Source organism: Pygoscelis adeliae, unplaced genomic scaffold (assembly GCF_000699105.1).
Source record: "Pygoscelis adeliae isolate BGI_AS28 unplaced genomic scaffold, ASM69910v1 Scaffold389, whole genome shotgun sequence".
Lineage (NCBI taxonomy): Eukaryota > Metazoa > Chordata > Aves > Sphenisciformes > Spheniscidae > Pygoscelis > Pygoscelis adeliae.
This window is the reverse complement of record NW_008825568.1, coordinates 278,674-299,644: the sequence shown is the minus strand read 5'-3', so window position 1 is coordinate 299,644 and position 20,971 is coordinate 278,674. Positions and strand designations below refer to the sequence as shown.

At 35.8% G+C, this 20,971-nt stretch overlaps 1 protein-coding gene across 2 annotated transcripts in view; it reads right to left on the bottom strand.

Moving 5' to 3' along the window:
• The window catches only part of WWP1 (WW domain containing E3 ubiquitin protein ligase 1), a 42,598-nt gene that overhangs the window by 13,565 nt on the left and 8,062 nt on the right, over positions 1 to 20,971 (bottom strand). The window contains exons 2-15 of one of the 2 annotated variants that reach the window (XM_009332520.1): positions 20,432 to 20,570; positions 17,950 to 18,074; positions 15,024 to 15,161; positions 14,860 to 14,926; positions 12,552 to 12,733; positions 9,079 to 9,427; positions 6,846 to 6,941; positions 6,068 to 6,242; positions 3,205 to 3,259; positions 3,026 to 3,110; positions 2,799 to 2,927; positions 1,778 to 1,850; positions 1,616 to 1,687; positions 480 to 568 (exon numbers count right to left, since the gene is read on the bottom strand). In XM_009332520.1, the coding sequence (XP_009330795.1) occupies positions 480 to 568; positions 1,616 to 1,687; positions 1,778 to 1,850; positions 2,799 to 2,927; positions 3,026 to 3,110; positions 3,205 to 3,259; positions 6,068 to 6,242; positions 6,846 to 6,941; positions 9,079 to 9,427; positions 12,552 to 12,733; positions 14,860 to 14,926; positions 15,024 to 15,161; positions 17,950 to 18,074; positions 20,432 to 20,570 (1,774 nt within the window). The remainder of the gene's footprint in view (positions 1 to 479; positions 569 to 1,615; positions 1,688 to 1,777; positions 1,851 to 2,798; positions 2,928 to 3,025; positions 3,111 to 3,204; positions 3,260 to 6,067; positions 6,243 to 6,845; positions 6,942 to 9,078; positions 9,428 to 12,551; positions 12,734 to 14,859; positions 14,927 to 15,023; positions 15,162 to 17,949; positions 18,075 to 20,431; positions 20,571 to 20,971) is intronic. The other variant, XM_009332521.1, reaches the window with a different exon arrangement.

Sequence of the window (20,971 nt, the reverse complement as noted above, 5' to 3'; positions counted from 1 at the left end):
ACATAGTCTGTTTGTCTGCTGTTACTTCATGCCTGCACTACTCTCCTCTTGTTTATGTCCTTTCTGTTCATGTCAGAACAGAAAGCGAACTGGTGTTCGCTTGTTTTTTTATAAATAAGCAAAACACTTTACTTTTCCACAGTCCCCACTTCCAGGAAAGTGGAACTTTGTGATAGAAGGTTTCTGAAGTAACTCAGTCTAGAGCAATTAACTGGCATTAAAAAAAATCCCATTTAAACATCAATCTTTGTCAAAGAACTGAACAACTGAAACTACAATTTTACTAATGCAAGGTTATAACCCGTGACAATAGCCAGTGCTGCCAGTTCCACCTCCTTAATATATTAAGGGTAGCTAAAAAGGTAACCAGGGTCAGACTGCAAAAGCAAGCGGTTTCTTTGCCAAAAGAATGACATTAGGAATCAAGGTTAGAGTGCTATTAAAAAAATAAAAACTATTTTAAACAAATTTTCTTTTACCTTGCCAAGCCACCATAATCCAATCCTTCTTCTCCTCTGAATATAACATACAATCTTCTCCTCAAATCATAGGGTTTTAATGCCATAATCTATCAAAAACCAAAAAATTGTAATAAGTTATAAATTATGCGTTGTCAATATAATCGCTCCTTCTTATTCAGATTTTATTTAATTGATACAGAAATGCTATAGATGTCAAATGTTTACACAGATTTGACAAGCAATTAGACCACCTCATGGAACATGCAATCAATGAACTGCACACAAAAATACCAACTCAGACTTAAAATCCTTGAGCAGCAGACTGCTAGCAAGTGGGAGAGCATATCTGGAAAGTATCACTATATGGTTGCCCTGTTTTTGTACTCTTCCTAAGGCATTCATTATCATTAAAGGCAAATAGGTGAAAAGGTATTTCATCTGATATATTACAGACTTTGGTTTTAGGCAAATCACTTAAAAAAGTAATTTAATCCAAAATAAGTGTAATATACTTTCATTAATAATATACTTTTTACTTATAGAGAATCCCTCCCAAGAGGTTTTGATGTGGTGACAGCAGCAAGAATTTTCATTGTTACAAAGAAAGAAGGAAGGCACATACATTGGCTGCAGACTGTAAGAGCTCAAGAACTGTAGGCTTCAATTATACAGATTTAACGTTTAAAGGACAAACCAGAACACCAGTTTTAATTGGAGAAAACAACATTTTGTAATGTATATAACCACACACAAGAATCAGAAAAGCAAATCTGATGTGGTTAAGTTAATATGGTATGCAAAATGGTTAAGCTATCGAACTCTTTACCACAGGATGCTGTAGATGCAAAAAGCTCACAAGAGGAGCACAGACAAGCTCATAGAAGAGAAGTCCCTTGAGAATTATTAAAATATCCAGAAACCACATCAAGCTCAAGAAGCGTTTCAATTGTAAACAGTTGGGAGCTGAAAGATCATTTGGTAAAAGTATTATATACATTACTTCTGTTCTTACAGTCTTCCCTAAGAATCCCCCCTCGGCTAATACCAGAGGAAGATGACTGTGCCTGAAGGACCATTAGTCTGAACTGGCTATGGCCATTTTTATTCTTATGCTTTGTCTTGATAAACAAACACAACAATCTTTGCAGGCTTACTTGCTGGAAGGAATCCTCAAACAAAGTCTGTCTGGATACATTGATTTTCACATGACTTGGCAGTGCATTGGACTGTAATCATAAGGGAGTAACGTTAAAATGCAGTACATATAAATGTAAATTCAAATAGTTTCAAAAAGTAAATCATTACTTAATCAGTACCTGACACAAGTAACGGAAATGAGCAAGTTTCCACCTAAAGCTACGCTCATAAGCAATCTGTGGCCCTTTATTTCTGTAAGGAAATATATTTGAGATACATTAACCATACAGACATCAAACAGTACTTTCAATGCTAAACAACAGCATGTGGATTTCAAAAATACACAAAAATTGTTACTGTAAGGTACGATCAGAAACAAAATGCAGTTGATTATTTGGTCAGCCAGCCTTCCTTTCTGGGCCCTCCCCCACTTTTTTTTTTTGTTTAAGATGCTAGTCAATTTACCAAATTTGAGAGAAAGGTAGAGATCTAGAGGATTTCAAATCCCTATCAATCTTGTAAAAATTACAAGCCAGCTAAAGGGAGAGACACCTAATTTATTGTCTTCACTGAGAGAAAGACTGCTAAATTAGGCTTCATAAATTCAGCTGCTTGTGGAACTATGAAGGAATTTCTAGTACAATACTCTATAGGCTCTTTGAATGAAAGGTCATCAACGTGTCATCAGAATTAAACCCTACCGTACATAAAAGACATTAAGACAGCCACCGTAGGTTGGATCAATACTTCTGACTAAACTATTTTAAAAAAAGATTTGCATGTAAAATATTTGAAAAGTAGAACTACTTTGTTTACACATTAATGTTGCTGGAGGGTGTATAACTATAAGCAATACTCATTACAACCATTTGCTGTTTCTTTAAAAATTTAACTATTAGTTACATTAGTTCAATAGTCAAGTTTACGTCACTTCATCTCCCTATTTATAAAACAATTACAATCTTGGTATTTGAAAAATGTATAAAAACTACTGAACCTTAGAGCAGTACAGCAAAGTGTGTCATAGATAAACTGACAATTAAAGCTTAAAAATAGATTAAATTTACAGGACAACAATTTGTTCATAATTTAGTGCTCAATTCCAGCTAAAAGTATAGATTGTTTTCTAGTATGAGAAGACTTCATTATTAAACTATAACAAGTTAAAACATTAAAAAATATATTTAATTTCTCACTTACACAGAAGATTTCCCAGTACGAGGATCATTGAAGGTGGTGGTTCTTGTATTATGGTCAACAAAGTATCTGACACCTTCTCTGGTATATCTGATTTCCCAGCCCTCTGGAAGGGGGTCCTCATTTTGTAAACTGCAGAAGAAATTGCAGACAGTACTTTTTCCCCCATATGATGACATATAAGAATTAAGCAAGATCTTTTTATCTGCACAGTCAATATACACACCTACCCTTGAGTTCGAGGGTCTTCCCACTGTGTTGTCTTTGTGTTATGATTTACAAAATACACCCTATCATTTGAATCCACTCTCCTTTCTAGGGGGAAAAAAGAAAAAAACCCACTATACAACAATTGCATTCCAAATTTCTGTAACTGTCACTTCCTGAAATAAACAGCAAATTAACTTACCCCAACCTGGTGGTAAAGGCCCAAGTGGATCATTTTCTGCTGACAACATCGAAGCCTATTTAAAAACAAGAGGACATTCAGTTAGGCCAAATATTATTCAGATTTTTTTCCTTAATGTGTTTTAAGATTACCACTAGTTCTGAAGACTATCCATTCTGAAAAAAACATCATGCCATTTTTAGACTGTTTTTGTGAAGAAACATAGATTATATGATAATAAGATACGATCTGTGCATTTGCCTCCACTGTTTCCAACCCAATGTACCCTCCCTTTCCCTTCCTACAGCAAACTTGAGTCAGTGGTCTTAAAGATATACAGTTCATGGAAGTTTTACAGAAGCATGTATAAGCAGATAAGCACAATGTTCTTGGTTAAGAACATGCTTTACCATAATAAACATTTCCAAGCACAATGATTACTGCCAACACAGGGGTTTTTGCTTCCTCAATACATGATGCCTTCCCTGGATGTTTGGCTATTTTCAGACCTTGCCATTCTTTGCAAATGCAGCTGCATTCATTAAAATACACGGATGGTTAAAATTATACCAACATACAGTAAGGTTAAAAGGAAAAAACATAAGTAGAAAAACCAGATTAAATTATTATTTAAAAACATCCTAAGCTTGTAATATACTGTAACCTTGCAGAAGTCCCCCAGTAGCTCCCAAGAATACAAAGCATGGGAAAAATAAAATGTAAAAGGCAGAAATCCCCCAGACAGCAGGATCCATGCTCTGATTTATAACTAAAAGCATTCACCCCCTCAAATTTTTTGGACACTAAAATTCTTTTTTTTTTTTGTGCAGAATGGAATTTTGATATATGGGAACCAATCTACGTTTTCCAAAGAGTATCTTAAGGATCACCTTGCTACTAATACCGCTTTATATAGCATTTGCAATCAAAAATTTCAAATCCACTTAAGAGTTCACAACAGCAAATTCAGGCAAAAAAAGCTACGATATTTTTCCTGTGAAACAGAAACAGAGCAAGGATCAGAAGAAAATGCAATAGTTAACACTCAAAATCAAGCTGCCTCTTTGTTCCGGCTACCAGCCACTAGATGTGAACAAAGAATTATCATTATCTCAGCAACAAATGCAGTTAGCCTTTTCTGCTTTTGGAAACTACAGTCACAATGACCCTGTAAGCAAAGACTTCTCTGTGGCAAGTATAAAAAGAAGAGCACACAACAGAAAATGCTGTCTGCCAAAGAACTGAATGGTGGCATGATTCAGAGATTTCCGACCTCCTTAATGGGTCCAAGGATTTGTGTGTGGCTGCTGGCTAATGTATATTTAACAGAACACACTGAAACACTAGGCAGCGGCATGGGATGAGCCAGATTCAGCACCAAAAGGAGTACAATAGATTAACCCAGGTAAAAATAAAAGTAACTAAAATAACTATATCCTATCTATTTTTCTTAGACGTTTAAGCAACTGATCAAAGTAGTACACAATTACAGACAGTTGCTCATCGAGAGTTCTTGGCTTGATATGTTTCAGCTGTGATTCTTGGATTTGCATTAAAAATTACTAATGTGTATAAATACCTGAAGAAGGGTGCAAAAAGGACAGAGCCAGGCTCTTTGCAGTGGTGCCCAGTGTCAGAAGCAGAGGCAATGGGCACACACTGAAACACAGGAGGTTCCCTCTTAACGTCATGAAACACTTTTTCACTCTGAGGGTGACAGAGCACTGGCACAGGTTGTCCAGGGAGGTTGTGGAGTCTCCATCCTTGGAGATATTCAAAAGCTTTCTGGACATGATCCTGGGCAACTGGCTCTAGGTGGCCCTGTTTAAGCAGACGGGTTGGACCAGATGATCTCGAGGTCCCTTCCAACCTCAACTATTCTATCTTTGTCTAATTGCATATGATAAATTGACTTTGACGCACAGCTCCAGGAATTAAGAAAATTAGTGGTGATGCATGTTTCTGCTATTGCTAGTGATGAGATATAATGTCTAATTAGATAATGAGAGGCTGCGAACTGTTTAATGTAAGAATACTGCAGCATCCTTTACTTCAGAGGGGTACGTGAATAAAGTCCGTCAAATTCAAAGCCAAGTTAGGTCTGCGGATGCATAGAGTCCTAGTCCAATGAAGCTGTTTCAGACTTGTACTTCAATAGTTTCTTCTTTAAAACACTCCAGCTTTGCTACATATCACTTGCAAAGTCTCTGGGATCGGAACTTTTTTTAAGAGACCAAGCACAATTCTTAAAATGGACTGTTCAGAGTGACAGTCACATGCAGACACCATCATTCTTAACTCTGAAAAAGCAACTATCCTATTTATCCAGTCACAGACAGAAGAATCTGTCTCAAGAAATATCTTCTCTGAAGCTACTCATGATATTTTCTTCAGGTAGAAGTAAGTGAGCAACTATCCGAGAGAAATGGAAAACCATGTAGGAAATTCCAGAACTGAACCAGGTACATAAGCTTCAAAATGAGCTCAAAGTAAAAGAATTGCACCTGTACTAATGAATGACTCCTAATCACTAAAACAGTTCTGAAGGCTATTTAATGTTCAAAATGCCCATAACTCAGCTTTTACGTTCCTTTTCAGTTAAGGGACTGCTTTAGTTTTACCTCTTACTACTGTCATTAAAAGTCTTAAGTATCATGCAGTACACAAGGTTCAAGTTAGGGAACAGACTCAGAAGGGAGTACCTTTTGCCTTTAAGGACAATTTTTGTTAGCATTTTTCAACAGAATCAGAATCTGCATTACTGATGCCAAACATCTCGTAACACATATGGTTGAATAGTTATAAAATCACTTTACAAAAAGTTAAAGAACAAAAAGTATACCTATACCTCTCTACTGATTTCTAAATTTTATGTAAAAGTTACCGAATAGAGGTATCGTTGGTTAAATTGTTGCATAGCTCCCTGCAGTTGATTCCGTTGAGATTGCCATTGCTCAAAGTTCCTGACTGATTCCATTGTCGGTCGCTGCCACGTTGTTGTTCTGGTGTTGTGGTCCACATAGTAAACTCTCCCACGATCATCAACTCTTCTTTCCCAGCTTTCAAGAAACACAAATGTTAACAGCTAAATTTTTCAGTAATATTACATAACTGATTTTCTCTTTATGCTAAATTCCTAGACAGTACACAAAAGTACTCCCCAACTTTATTTGTAGAAGGACAGCCACGTTGAGCAAACACAGACTTCAAGCAATAGCATGGTCAGCTCTCTGTCACCTCATTTTTAACTTTGTAAATTCCTGTGACCATAAGCAATGTTGGCAGGTTTCACAGAAAACACTTTGCCTGGAAGTCTGAGGTTTGGAACCACTGCACTACACCTAGTGGTGCCACCTAAATAAAGGTGGTCAAATGTGCATTATTATTAAATAGCGCTTAAGTTTTAAAGGAAGAACAAAATAATTTAGTAGCTGTATTTGAACAAGTGATCAGAACAAGCCACATATACAGTACAAGCATTCCTATAACAATAGCTGCAATTAATATAATTCTAAATTGACTGAAAGCTAGAATTTCTTAATATATGATGTATAATACGGTTTTGATTAGCTGCTTATAAAAGCTGGTGTTTTTCCTGCACCAAACAAACAAACAAAAAAATATTACCTTCATCACATTCAAATAAAAGAAGTCTACGTTACCCAGGAGGTAAAGGCTGTGGTCTTTCCCATGTTGTAGTTCGTGTGTTGTGATCAACATAATAGGTTCTACCATGAGGATCCTTTCTTTGCTCCCACCTTCAACACAAAAAGACTTCCATGTAAGTCAATGTGAAAATGCTTCCTTAGGACTTATTTCCCACTAAGCCAAAAAAGTACCTTGGTATTGAATGAAAATACTATGATCCACAACTTATTCTTAAACACCAAAGAAAACTCACAGTAGAATACATATCAGTTACTTCCTACTTGAACTCATATCACCATAAATACTTCTTTAAGGGACTTGATACATAAAATGAGCATACATCAATATTCACAAGCATTTGCAATTTCTATTTAAGATATCTGAAAACAAAGCCAATTAATCATCTGCTCAAGGCTTCGATGTTAAAATAACTTCATTCAAAAAGTGCTTAGAGATGCATTCTTTGCATTTCCAAGTACATGCCTCTCTCAAAAAAAGAGGGAGTTTACATTTTGAAGCACTGTTCCCTATATCCAACAAACAACAGGATCTTTCAGAGTGAACCTGAAATGTGTGCTCTCAGATGGTTTTCCTGTGTTTCTATTTCCTGTCCTGGTAAATTCTCTATCTGATATCCCTGGGGATTATTTCTTCAGTTTTAGTTGCAAAGCAAACTTACATTGAAGATGGAGAGAGTACCAAACATTATAAACAACTGAAGTTTCATGCTGCTGAGCTCTGCCATAATGCAACAGAAGTATTTATAAATGGGAGAGGAAACCAGAATAAATGTTAGACGAAAAGCTGAAGCCCTTGCTTGCATTAGATATATGTTTGTCTTTATTATATACATAATTAATTAGCTCCTAAAAATGTAGGCACAACACCTTGCCTGCTACTCATAGGATTTGATGTGCATTTCCTCACTATTACAGAGTATCCTATAAAACTCCTACAAAATGTTTTCTGCAGTTCAAGAGGTTAAATGCTAAGATTACAAGAAAATAAGAGGAGCAGCAGCATGTTACAGAGTTACTAGGGCTAAACATAATAGAGACTCAACTAGAATTGGGGGGAAGGGGGACGCAGAGAATCACAAAAAAAAAAAACCACAGAAATGTGATCAGGGAAGAATGATAAGAAATGCATTTGGCCATAGTGTGCACTATGTCTGGAACTCATGACCCTGTCCTCAATGGGAAAGCATGTAATTAATTAAAAAAAAAAAAAAAAAAAAAAAGAGCATGTGGAGGGGGAATGACCACAGGAATTCCCACCTATAAAGAGCTTCCATTGTCAAAGCATCTGAAAATTAAAAACTTTGTAACTCTTCCCCAACAATACATATACAATATTTCTATCTTTTCAGATGCTTGTTTTCATGTTTATCCAACTGCAGAAACTCAAGTGAAGTGTCACTGATAACTTACTGAACCTCCTTCAGAGGGAACAGGTACAAGACAGGCTCTCTGAAAGATCAACTATAATGACACAAGGTATATACACTTTGGGTTAAAAAACAATTTCTGTGTTCAGAAAATCCTAAAATAGTTAATATTTAGAATATTACGGAAATGTCAGTATTTCCAATTAGTTACTGAAGACATCTTTTCACCCAAACATGATAGCGTCTATAAAAAAAATTTAAGATCAATATATATATTTGAGCATGTACTATATTTTCATCTGATGTCTAAGCACATCTTTAATTTTGCATTTAAGGTTTAGGACTACAGAAGTAGTTTCTAATAGTCTAGTAGAATTAAAAGTTTCTAGCTATTCTGAGCACATACATACACTTCATATCTGTATTTTTATCTATAACATTATTGATCTCATTGTTACACAGCAAGCACCTAACAAGTATTTCTAGATTATTTTATTAATTTTCATTTCTCTGTATTTTGGTCCCTACTACATTCATAGTTTAAGAACCAAAGGAGTAACAAATTATGACCCAAATAAGTTTGAATATATCAAATGAAAAGTTTTCACGTCCATAATGCCCAAGAGTTTGTCTATTTAGATCACAATACCATCTCAGCAAATCAGTTATCAGTTGTTACTTTCTGGGACCAGAGCTACTAGCCAGTTATAGAAGCAGTACAAACCCCATTTTAGATCAAATAGCCCCGTCTCAGCCAACTGACCTGCATTTGGCAATCCCAGTATAGAATCAAATTTCTGTTTCTTTATATGCACATTCAGATGAAACATAATTATAGCATTAAAATCAAGCCTACATACCCTGGTGGCAAAGGTTCTGTACTGGCATTACCAGGCTGTTGCCTTACAGGTTCTGCAGATGCACTTGAGGTGGAAGAGGATTCCCTTGGTTTTGCTGCATCTGCTGCTATACTATTTCTAGCACTAGGTTGAGCACAGTCTGTTGCAGCTGTAGGTTCTAGTCCAGCAGACACAACAGGTAATGCAGAAGTGTGGCTTTCAGAACAACTAGTTGCTTCTGTTGTTGACTGAGGTTCTGCTGTAGTGTTAGTGCAATCTGAAGACATGGGAGCTTCGATTGAACCTATCAGAGCCTCAGAGACAGAAGAATTACCAGCTTCTGGTGCAGAGGTGGATGACTCGCCATTAACTGAGAAAAGGGAAATAAGAACATTTGTGTATGAGAATCTGATGAGATTTACTTTTCAAATGACCAACTTTTGGAGTAAACGACACGGAAGGAATATGTTCAAGTCGCACCTATATGCCATAAGCAGCATTTTTGTCTATGATGACAAAAAGTCACAATGCACCTGCCTCAGTTAAAGCTGTAATTAAAACTTACAGTCTGCAAGCCATTCTGTATACTTTCCTGCTACAGTAATTTCTTAGTTTCTGCATATCTTGGTCAACTCAACGTTACACCTTACTCTTTAGATTAGCAAAAGGTACCCATCTGCTTTCCAGAAAACAGTACCGCTTTATTTGCTTTGAAACTTTGAACTTATATCAACTTCAAAAAAGAATCTTGATTAGTATGACATGAAAGAAAAACATTAAGATATCAATAACTCTATGAAATTTGGAAAACTAAGAGGCAGTTCTTATAGATGACATTTTTTCCTTTGTCAGAGTTGAGGTACAGAACCCTACAATTAAGCAAAAACCACCTGTGTGACTTGGAAAAAGTCTCCCCTCCAAAAGTGGGATTGAAATATAAAAATTAGTATTTGGCTAACATAACTTACGTAGTTCAATGACTGAAGAAAATTATTTTAGAATCACAAAGTAAATCAATTTCTGTCTTTTAAAGAACAATACAAATGTCATCTAACCCAAGCAAGCATAATCTCATAAAAGGTTTAAAGCAGGCACGGATTTAGCAGGAAAAAGGGGCTAAGAAGGATTTATTACAGCCAAGCCCACATGGCCAACAATACATCAATACCAATCATCTGCAGAGCTTAACAGAACAGTATCTCAGCACAAGATCTTGTCTCAAACAAGTGAAATCAGGTACAGCAGTCAGCAGGACCCCCATTAAAAGTCAAGGCCCTATTAAAAGCAGTGCAACGTCATTCACAGCTTTCATTTTCTGCACCACTAATCAACACCAGACAGTGACAATTCTATTTAAACTCATCAGTTTGCACCTCTTCTAGAGTTGGAACTATTTTTCTACAAGACTGAATATAATATGCAACGTAGATGTCAAGTAATTGTCTATCTAATAGCATAATACCAGTTTACAATTCTAAGGACTGAGGCCAATACAATTGCTCTTTACTCATAACCTTACTGATACAGATTTGCAAAATTTAACCCTAGACTAGTGCCTAGAAAATGCTGTTCCATCATTTTAAAGAGTTCATTTACTTTAATTCTGTATAACACTCTTACAAATAAAAAAATAGCTAGATTCTACTTCTTACTTGCAATACATTTATAATGTCAGCAATTTCTTGCTTTCCCAGATGGTCAGAAAAGCAGATCAAAGAATTACAAACAATAAAACTGTCATCAGCAATGTATTTAAATTAGCGAGTCAGTTTCTTTAAGGAATTATCACTGGGCCATAAATATTTTCTTGATATGCATAATGATAAGCATGATTTTACAGGCAGCAGCAGATTTGTAAGATCTGTAAAGGCATTGCTTTTTGAACACAACTATTCCAGGGTAATACATCACTACTTCCAGCTCACACAAAACAGGTTAACTACACTAAGACATGTCAAGACTTTGTATTATTTCAAGCAAATGTAAAGCATGACCTTAAAAAAAAAATCATAACTACAGACAATCTGATCAAGTTTCTTCAAACTTCTGCTTTAACTAGCAACAATTTTACTTAAATAGGAAAAAAGCCAACTGAAATTTCAGCTTTCATAAAAAAAATTCAATTCGTCCACAAGTGAATGGGATTACATAACAAAGTTAGAAGCAAAATAACTGACAAATCATCAGCTCTTTTAGTAACCTGATCTCCAAAAGAGATCTATAAGACATTACATCAGCTGATTACCTCACCAATTAGATATAAAACAGCAATTCTGACAATGTCACATGAAATTACAATCCTGCTAAGCACAACAGTGGGGGAAAAAAAAAAAAGTCTGTCATCAACAAATGCCGGAGACCTGTTTTACACCTTGCCTTAAAAAAGTCTCCACCAACTGGTACAGTAGTTGAAAATTGTTATATCAGTGCCTCAGTGCAAGCTCAGTGATGATTTCATCAATATTACTATTTGAACAAATCAATTATTTTTGCAATTACCCTATCCTAATACAGATTTCAAATGGATCTCTACTATTGAAGAAAAAGCGAGGAAAGCCTAAATAATATATACGCCCTCTGGCCTTCAACTGCAAAGAGAGGGGAATCAAATTCAAATTTTCCAAATAGTGAAAAGCGTCAGAGAAGGCCTAATTTAATTATTACCTTTTAAAGTTCATAATTGTTTCTGCTATCTTCCCACCATACCCACATTTCCCACTCTATTAGAGAAAGTTTGACAGTCTCTGTTCTACTGTTTATTAACAGCTTGCCTATTTCTATTTAAGGTTATCTTTTTCCTCTGCTATCAGTGTAATCTCTCCCAAACAGCTGAGAAAAGGTAGAAAGTGCTTAGAAAGCACAGTCATTATTAGATGCAAAGTTTTGCAAGAAGAACAAAAATAAAAAAGACTTTCTTTTCACTTGTTTTACTGCACTGAATGTTACTTGTAGTAAAGCAATCAAAGTTTTTGTGTTCAAAAGGAAAATGAAATTTGGTATTTGCCAATACCTGTTTTGAAACAGCATCCCTTTTGAAAAAATGGAAGGCAATGACAGTCTGCAAGACATCTCAACTCAGAGCACAGCAGTTCCCTGACAGCACTAAAAATCAGATTTATCTAATGGCAAAAGAAACTTAAATATAGTTACTCAAATTAATTGTGAAAGAAATCTGATTTTCCCTCCAGACAATCAGTAATATGTTTTAGTCATCTGGGACAGAGAAATGGAAGTTTTGGATGCTTTACATCTTTCTTCATCAGAGAAAAGAACTGACGGGAAAGTATGAAAGTTAGTACACTTAAGAATGGATCTACTCCAGAAAAATTCACAGAAGTGGACACGCAATATTATAAATTCAAGCCCAGAAACATCCTTTCAGTATTTTTTAAAACTAACAAAAAATGTATAGAAAAAGTGGCTCAACTTCAGATACATTTCAACCAGATAAAAAAGCCTTATGGAACATGTTCTCATAACTCTCCCGTTCTTACCAGTGCTGTTGACAGGCTGAGCTGCAAGTGGTTTTGGGACTGGTGTATTTTTGGGTCTGGCTGCAACGTGAGTAGGAGATGGTGTGCTGTCTCCATTAACAGCTTCTATACAGAATGTATTCTGTACTACAGAGTTGGAAGGTACTTGATTGTCTATCCCATTAGAAATGTCACAAGCAGATCTTGGTAAAAATAAAAGATCATTTGAGGTTACTATAAACATGTTAAACAGTTATGTAACTAAACCAAATCCTACACTAAATCATGCTAAAGAAACAAATAACAAAATGGAAGTAAATTCACAACAGTTTATAACACAATGTTTGCAGCCTAGATAACAGTCAAGTGCAGGACCAAAACAATTAAGGAACAAAAGGCAAATTTTGGTTTTGAGGACTTCAGATACTTAAAACAGATAAGATTTTCCATTTCCACTTCATCTTTTACTTGTAATATCATTAAAATGGAGCTCAGCAGACTGATGCTCCTGCCACATCTTCCAGAACTGCCTTAGGGACCCTTCCAAAGTGCAGCTATGAGCAGGAAAACTTTTTCTCTCATTAAGCAAGCGGAACAATTGGTTTTGTTTGTCATATGACCAAAAAATATTATAGTCATAACATAAGAAAGTAACAAAACTCTCCCTCAGTAAAAGGAAAATAAGATGAGCTTCTCTATGCATAGGCAGGATGGGACATTGTGAGGACAGATACACACAGGCAGCGCTGTGTCTATAAGGCCACATGGAAATAAATAGTGTAAGGGCTTGTGAAAGGAAAGTCTTGTCCAATTACAGTTTTTACTTAAATCTATCCCAAAATGCTTAAAGCATTTTCACTACATATAGTGAAAATTACATTCAATGCCAACTCCCCCTCTTCTCAAGGAGTAGAGAGGCTAAAAATTAAAGAGAAGTTAAACAGGTGACAAAAAATGGGAGAATTGTTAGAAGTCCCACTTTGCAGAGTAAGAAAGGAAGAAGCAGCATTTCCATGCTACCTTACCCAACTCCAAAGGAGTAGCATAAACAGAGAAATTAAAGTATTATCCCTTTTCAACTCCAGACTACAAACCTGATTTGCTTCCTAAAGACAGGCACAGAGGCTACCTTAAAACTTTGCTTCATCTCTTAATTTTAAAACCATAAATCAAAAGTGCTGGATAGTTGTATGGAAAACTGCTATAATCAAAATATCAACATCAAGAGCAGGATCCCCATAAAAGCCACACCTCCAGCAACAACAGCTGAATGAAAACAAATGATTGTTACTACTGTTTCAAAATGTCATGCAGGTATGTTTCAAATCACTTTTAACAGTCCCAAACCTTTCTAACGAAAACTAAGGAGAAGCAACTTTTTATCCTCACTCCCTCATATTGGCACCAATGGGGGAACAGAGACAAACCTCCACATATTCAAAAAAAGAATCAAGTTGAGCGTACAAGGACAAATGTGTCCCTGTCACTCAAATGTATAGCAACTGTATGTCTTTTCACTCCATCGTGTGTCAAGAACTTAAGCAGAAAGGGGTTCACTGCAAGGTAACTGAGCAGGCCAGTAACATTAAATTGATCTGAATGTTGACCTATTTGACTCACTAGTGGTGAGGGCGCAAACAATCTCCTCCTACTTGCCCCCAGGCAGTCCTTGAGCTGGTATAAAGATAGAGAAGCCAAGAACGAAGCTCTAAATTGATCCCAAAGCCTTTTTCTTGCCACTTCAGGATGAAGGAGGCAAACCCTTTGCCTCAGTGTTCTGAATACTGCTTCCTAAACTCAATACAAGTCTCTTAGCGACCTTAAAAAGGAACTGGGTAAGGGGGAAGTAATTTAGGCTTTTTTTCCTTCTTCCTTCCGTTCAGATGGTACATTGCAACAAGTTGGTAGACACGAATAAAAATGGTTCTTAGCAGAAGAAAACAAATGGAACAAGTACACAAAACCACACTGAACCACTGCTCCCCTAATCTCTGCTGCAGCATGTAGTAGACTTCCAATCAGTTGAATTTTTATGTTCAGAGGGCTACACATCCAAAAGGCAATGATAAAGTAGTGGAGAGCAGACTGTGCCACCAAAGGAAGAGCAGAGTTGTAAATTTAATTCTTCTCAAACTAAATTATGTAACTACCATACAAGTAATGTTTCTAAAACCTGCAGTAACATATTTAGGGCTTGACAGTTAAAATCTATCCCCTTAAAAAAAATTAAAAAAAAAAACAAACAAAAACCACAAACAACCTAAACATTTCAACTGATAAATTTTCTAATATACTTCATATAGTGTAAAATACAAAAATAAATTCCAACCTGGATGTACTTCTTGCTGAAGCATCTCTGCTTTCATGCACAGCCTCGCCATTTTGCTGAACTTCTACTGAACAGTAAGAAACAAATTCAACAGAAATATTCTATTATATCTGTTTGAAATCTTAATCAAAATATTACCATCTGCTTTAATTTTTTTAACTTACTGGTTGCTGATGAACTGAGATTTGTAAGAGATTCTTGTTCAACAACCAAACCATCTAGCACAACTGTCAGTTCACCTGTTTGCACCATGCCACTCTTGTTTTCCAAAGAGAGTTTCAACTGTTCTTTCACCTTCTCCACTAAAAATGGATTTGGGGTGGGTAGGGGGAAAGAAGGAGAGAAGGGATAAAGGAAAGATTAAATTCTAAACAACATTAAAAGACTTTCAACACAAAAATGTAATACATGTATTCAGTTGTACAAAACTAAACATGAGAGATATTCAGATGATTCAAATCAACACAGAAATCACTAAGGAGCTGTGTAAATTTACATCTGCTGTGAGTAAAAGCACAGTGTATTGTAAAAATAAATTGGCCATTTACATAGTATATTCTATAGGTATGCTATAGGATCCACATGGTTTCAGTACTTTGCTGTTAACGACTTCCCAGGCTTGCTGTTTCCACTAAGGCCTTTTAAAATTATGCACTATTTACATAACATGGGAAGGCTTAAAGTCAAACAACTTCTGAACTACACATCCAAATATTACAAGTCACAGGGAACCTCATTCTACAACCAGAGCTTATGTTCATCTCTCATATCATCTTCCAAAACTAGTTCTAAGAGACCACCGAAAAGAACACCACTTTGAGGAAGAAGTAAATGCAAAGACTGCACAGAGTCCTTCCTCATTTTTAGTAAATCCTTACTGGCATTTTCACAGATCCCATCTCCAAGAATTAAACAGTAACAGAGAGGATACCTCAAGTAACCAAAAATTAATTCAGAAGTTATTTTCACCAAAAGAAACTTTGAGATAATTGAGATATACAAAAAAATGTGCATATGGTACAGTAAAAGAATTCATTATGACTGATAAGCAATGCACACATTTGTAGAGAGACATACATAATCCAGAGGTAAAACATTCCGTGGATGCTGCGTAATTCTCTCTAAATCAACTATTACTAGTACAGCAGTTAAAGCTACATGTCATAAATCCAAACACAGTCAGCTATGAGTTCATATTAATCAGGTTTAAATGGTTAAGGCCTTTTAGTATGTGCAGTCTCAGATTAAAAGATTAATTTTTCAAGATATACCACCGTATTTCCCTCTATATGATAGCATTCCAAGCTAAAGTTAAAGCTTACTGTGCGCTTCTATGCATTAAACTAGCATTTCCTTATTTTTTTTCATTCTTAACATATATCATAAATGAATAATAAACATGAAAACAGGGAAGGCTACCATAGCTATTGCCAGATACCCCCAAGCTGTTACTTTAAAGAGCAGGTTCAACAGTGTAGTTGGGCAGCAGTTACTAGCAGACACCCACTGCTGTATTACAATGGATTTCAAAGTACTTTAAATTGCTGGAGCAAGCACAAAGCTCCCAAATCTACAGAATTATTGATTTAGCAATCTGCATTTTGGAAAACAGTACTACCTGAGAGAAGAGAAAGAAGAAACTAGCCTACCACTGAGTTGTTAAATTAACGTATTTATAAATCATCATTTCTGCAAACGGTTTAGCTTCTGCTGTTTTAACAGGTTATCTCCCCAAACCAGATCAACTATTGGCTGTAGTCCAGCTGAGCTGGCAAGAAAGCTGGGAGGCATGCGGGCAGCAATTCAATACTGGTGGTGTTTAGCAGGAGAAAGTACCAGCACTAATTCTAAAGTTTCTGCATTTAGAGGACTTCCCCTTTACATTTTCTTTAGTAAAGAGCCTTTCAAGTGCTGCATTTTAGATTAGGTATCAATAACTGAATGACTGAAGGATACCAATCAGATCATTCTACCACTGAATTATTGGATAATTCGGTGTGTGTCAAACTGCTGACTTGCCCAAATCAGAAACACTGCACATAAATTACTTTTGGTGCAATGTACAGCTAACTCAACCGTTCCCTGAAAGAATTTCCCAAGTTGTTGGATCCTACATCCCCTGGATCTACAGTAATAAAATATTAACTATTTTGTTAGAAATAGTTAAAATATTAACTATTTTTTTGCTATCATTATTACAACCCAGTTTCTTCTGATACAGTTTTTTTTAATTTAAAAAACAAGCAGTTTTTCTGCTTAACTGTGGAATATTGGGCAGAATCTATACAATACTGCTGAAGAAACCCCACTTGATTTTGGATTCTATTTCAATTTTCTGTAAGAATCAGAAAAATGAAGCTTTTTTTTGGCTCTCCTTTCCCCCGCCTCCCTAAACAGAGCTCTCGGGTTTGTATATCTAACTTGTGAGAAAGGTTAGAGATTGGTTTAGCTGGAATTCTACTGCCACTCTGGAGCGGAATTTAAAGTGTGGATTCACCATCTTCTTGTACTAATGAAAAAAATTTTAAAAAGCAAATTAGATAAAGACAACCTGTTTTAATTCTATTAAAGACAATTAAAATTAGAAGTTACATAGAACACAACAATCTCTAATGTACTAAAAGGAAGTTCTCAATTGTTTCATTAATCAGTGGTTTCTACTGCTCTCTGGGCAGCTAAATTATGAGGGAAAAATATCCAGCCTTTCTATCAGTGATTCCAGAGAAGGAAAACATGAAAAATTACGTAGATGGCTCTTCTGAAAGTTTAGACTTTTTTTTTTACCAAGTCTAAAATAGATCTTCTAGCAAATTAGTTACTAGTTTGCCACAAAACATTGTATTTAATCACTTCCACTTTTACTTAATTTGTAGTAACTCATACTCTAATGTTTGCTTCAAAATTATTATATCCCATTGTTACATTTAGATTGCTCTTGATAGCACAGACATGTCTAGAAGAGACAACTAAAGACATCAACTGAAAGTCAGTTGTAATTACATGTATAGTTAGTAGTCTGGTTGCCAGTTTGATATATAGATTAGTAATAATAATTCTGCTTTACTCAAAATATCCTTCATGATAACTTACATTTTCTATTGTGTATTTCCAAAGCTTGTCTCAAGTCTACAGTGGCTCTTCCTAATAAAGCATCTGCTTTTAAAGTGTGATGGCTCCACACTCTAAATTCCAGCGTAGTCTGTGGAGTCACATTCCTGCATATAAAATACATTTTTTTAAAAAATATATACAGATTTTAAAGTATTCGTTCTTGTTATTAGGAGTATTTGAACTTAATTCACTTTCTCATATTTATTGTATTTCTTGATACTAATTAACTGAAAGAAGTTTTTGTACTGCAAGGGGAAATTTTTAACTAAGAACTGCAAACACTATGATATTTGTACTTAAGGTTAAACTTAAAGTGCGTTAATATGATAGCATAAGGAATTTGAGGAGTATCAGAATAACCTACACTAAGCTCAAGTCTCAGTTATATAAAATGTAGCTTACTTTATTTATGAAAGACATATTTTCCTTATTCCTCACTATTCCAGAATTCTAACTAAAAACTCACATTATGAAATGTGGAGAAAAAGGTGGTAAGTATATTTGTCTGTCACTAGAAAGAAAAATACTAAATATTTTAAAAAAAGGAAAAAGCAACCAATCAGCTACTTGCAAGCAGGGAGAACCCACTTAATAGGTGTCAGCTTGCCACGAAAGTGTTGATAAAACATTATTTGTGAATCCACAAATATATATAAAACCATAATGCATACTCACAGAAATCAGAGTGGAAAAATCAAATTATGAAGCTAAAGTAAAAACTGGAGGGAAGCAGAAAGGTAAAGGACCCAATTACAGTAATATTATGATAACATTTGGCAGTGATCTCTCCCCTGCTCAAGAAGGAAAATGGGAAACTAAGCTAGGTCCTGGAGAGTAAGTTTTGTAGTACAGGGTCTAGTACTGCAAGAGTGCTCCTGGCTGTGAAAAATAGAGTAAAATCACTCTACTGCAAAAAGTCAAAGGCCACATATCCATCAGTATTTGATACAGAAAGTTATATCAGCACTGATGAAAACAATACTAAAAACAACCCCCACCCTCCCAACAACAGGGCTAGCTTTATAGTCACTTGAACGTGTTGGACAACGTGGATCATTTCTGCTGAAACCCATGAGCAAATATATTTTTGCATTTTGAATAGGCTGCCTTCTAATGGAAGACTTACTAAAAGACCAGCTCAACAAGGAAAAGAAAAAAAAAACCACCTACACGCAGAGAATATATTGTTGGTGCTCATGCAGACCTATAGAAGTGAGCGGACTTTGGTAAGCTAGAGTTCACTTGTCCTCAAATAGACTGGGCAACTGAAGCAACGATACCATTCCAATAGCCAGAGGAAGAGGGGGCCAGAATACCTTATATGTATATAAGGGTAAGATCCTAAGTAAGTAATACCAATAACGGAATGAGTCTGTTTGGCTGTACTATGCATGCCAAATTACCTCATTTCTATCAGTTCACCAAATTCTCCCAAATCAAACCTGCCTCCTCAACAGAAACTCTGGTTTCTGTGAATATACTGATAGCTCTGTACTTGTGCTAGTAACAACTCCTGGAAACCATCGTCAGGTCCAAGACTATATTATTCTCTTTTGCAATATTGCAAAGGGCTAATAAGCTTTACTAAACCTGAATCACTGAGAAATGTGGCAGAGGAATAACCTACTTTCTTCAGCCCAGGTCTCTAGTTAATAAGTAAACATTCCCAAGCAAGCAGGTCCCCAAAGCTAGGTATGTTGTACCACTCCCCACTCTCCAGCACTGTTAGTTACAGGAACCTGGCGTGCTTCCTACTACTAACAAAGCTGGCTGTTGCACAAAGACAGGTCAGATGCTGTAAAATGTACTGGCCCATGCTCAATGCCACTTGATAGTAGCTATGCTGTTTCCAGACCCAAATCTGAAGCAGTACAATCTTGCTTGCACAATAATGCATTCTAGCCAATTGCACAGTGCAAGCTTGCCAGTTCTTCATAGAGTCATTTTCAGGTATATCTACACCTGTAGCACAGTTAAACCAAATTAAACCACAAGAAGATTAAAAAGGTCAAATATTAGGATAAGTTGCAAGGTCACTTTGCAGGAAATTGTTTTTGTGTGTGTGTTCCTTCATTAGGAAATTTAAAGGAAAAAGTGACCTTCCTCATAACTACTACTTAACCAGCCGAGATTTTTTTCCTTTTAAAGTTGAGAATGACATGGTTACAATGAGTAACACCTTCTAGAGCGGAATCTTAAACTTGAATGGTCTACAGTGCTAACAAATATCAAGAGTATACCATGCACAGCGACTGTATGCAAGGAACACTCTCTGTACGAAAAATATTCTCAAAACATTGTAAGAATTGAGAAAAAAATTTCATTTGAGATAAATATCATCTTATGTCTGCATTTAGTCATCAACAGCCAGCGAAAACTATGTAGGCAGCCAAGCTTAGTAAATATTTGCCTGCAATGCCTGCCTAATAAATAGTATTAAACAACCAAAAAATCTACTTACACTGTCAGCTGCTCATCCCATTTTGGATTTGAAGAACTACTTGATTTTGCTGTTTTCTTAATTTCTCCATCTGCAGTTAATTCCGTGTAGAAAGTTGTTCCAAACCAATTCTTTTTCCGTTTCAGTTTGGCACTAGAAACTAATAAAATACATTGCTTTATCTATAACAGCATACTGTTGCTGAAAAACAGAAAATGTACTGCTTACACAATGTATAAAACACAGCATGGCAATGTTATTCCTCACCTCTTCTGCTGAACACAAAGAGGTCAATGCTAAAATGGTAGCTTTTGTTTTCAAAAGCTACTTTGTCAGATAGTTGAAACCAAGTGTGACATATCCTCTTCACCACGTACTAGCAGGATGGGTTGGAGAGACAGCACAACAATTATTTTAGGGATAAACACTGAAAATCATGTGGGTTCTTTTGTTTATTTTCTCATTGTTCTACCTACTCTTCCCTTAACTGAAAAATATCTAAGTATGATCCATCTGAGAGATTATCAGGCAGACTTTTTTTTTTTAATTATACGTAGTTAT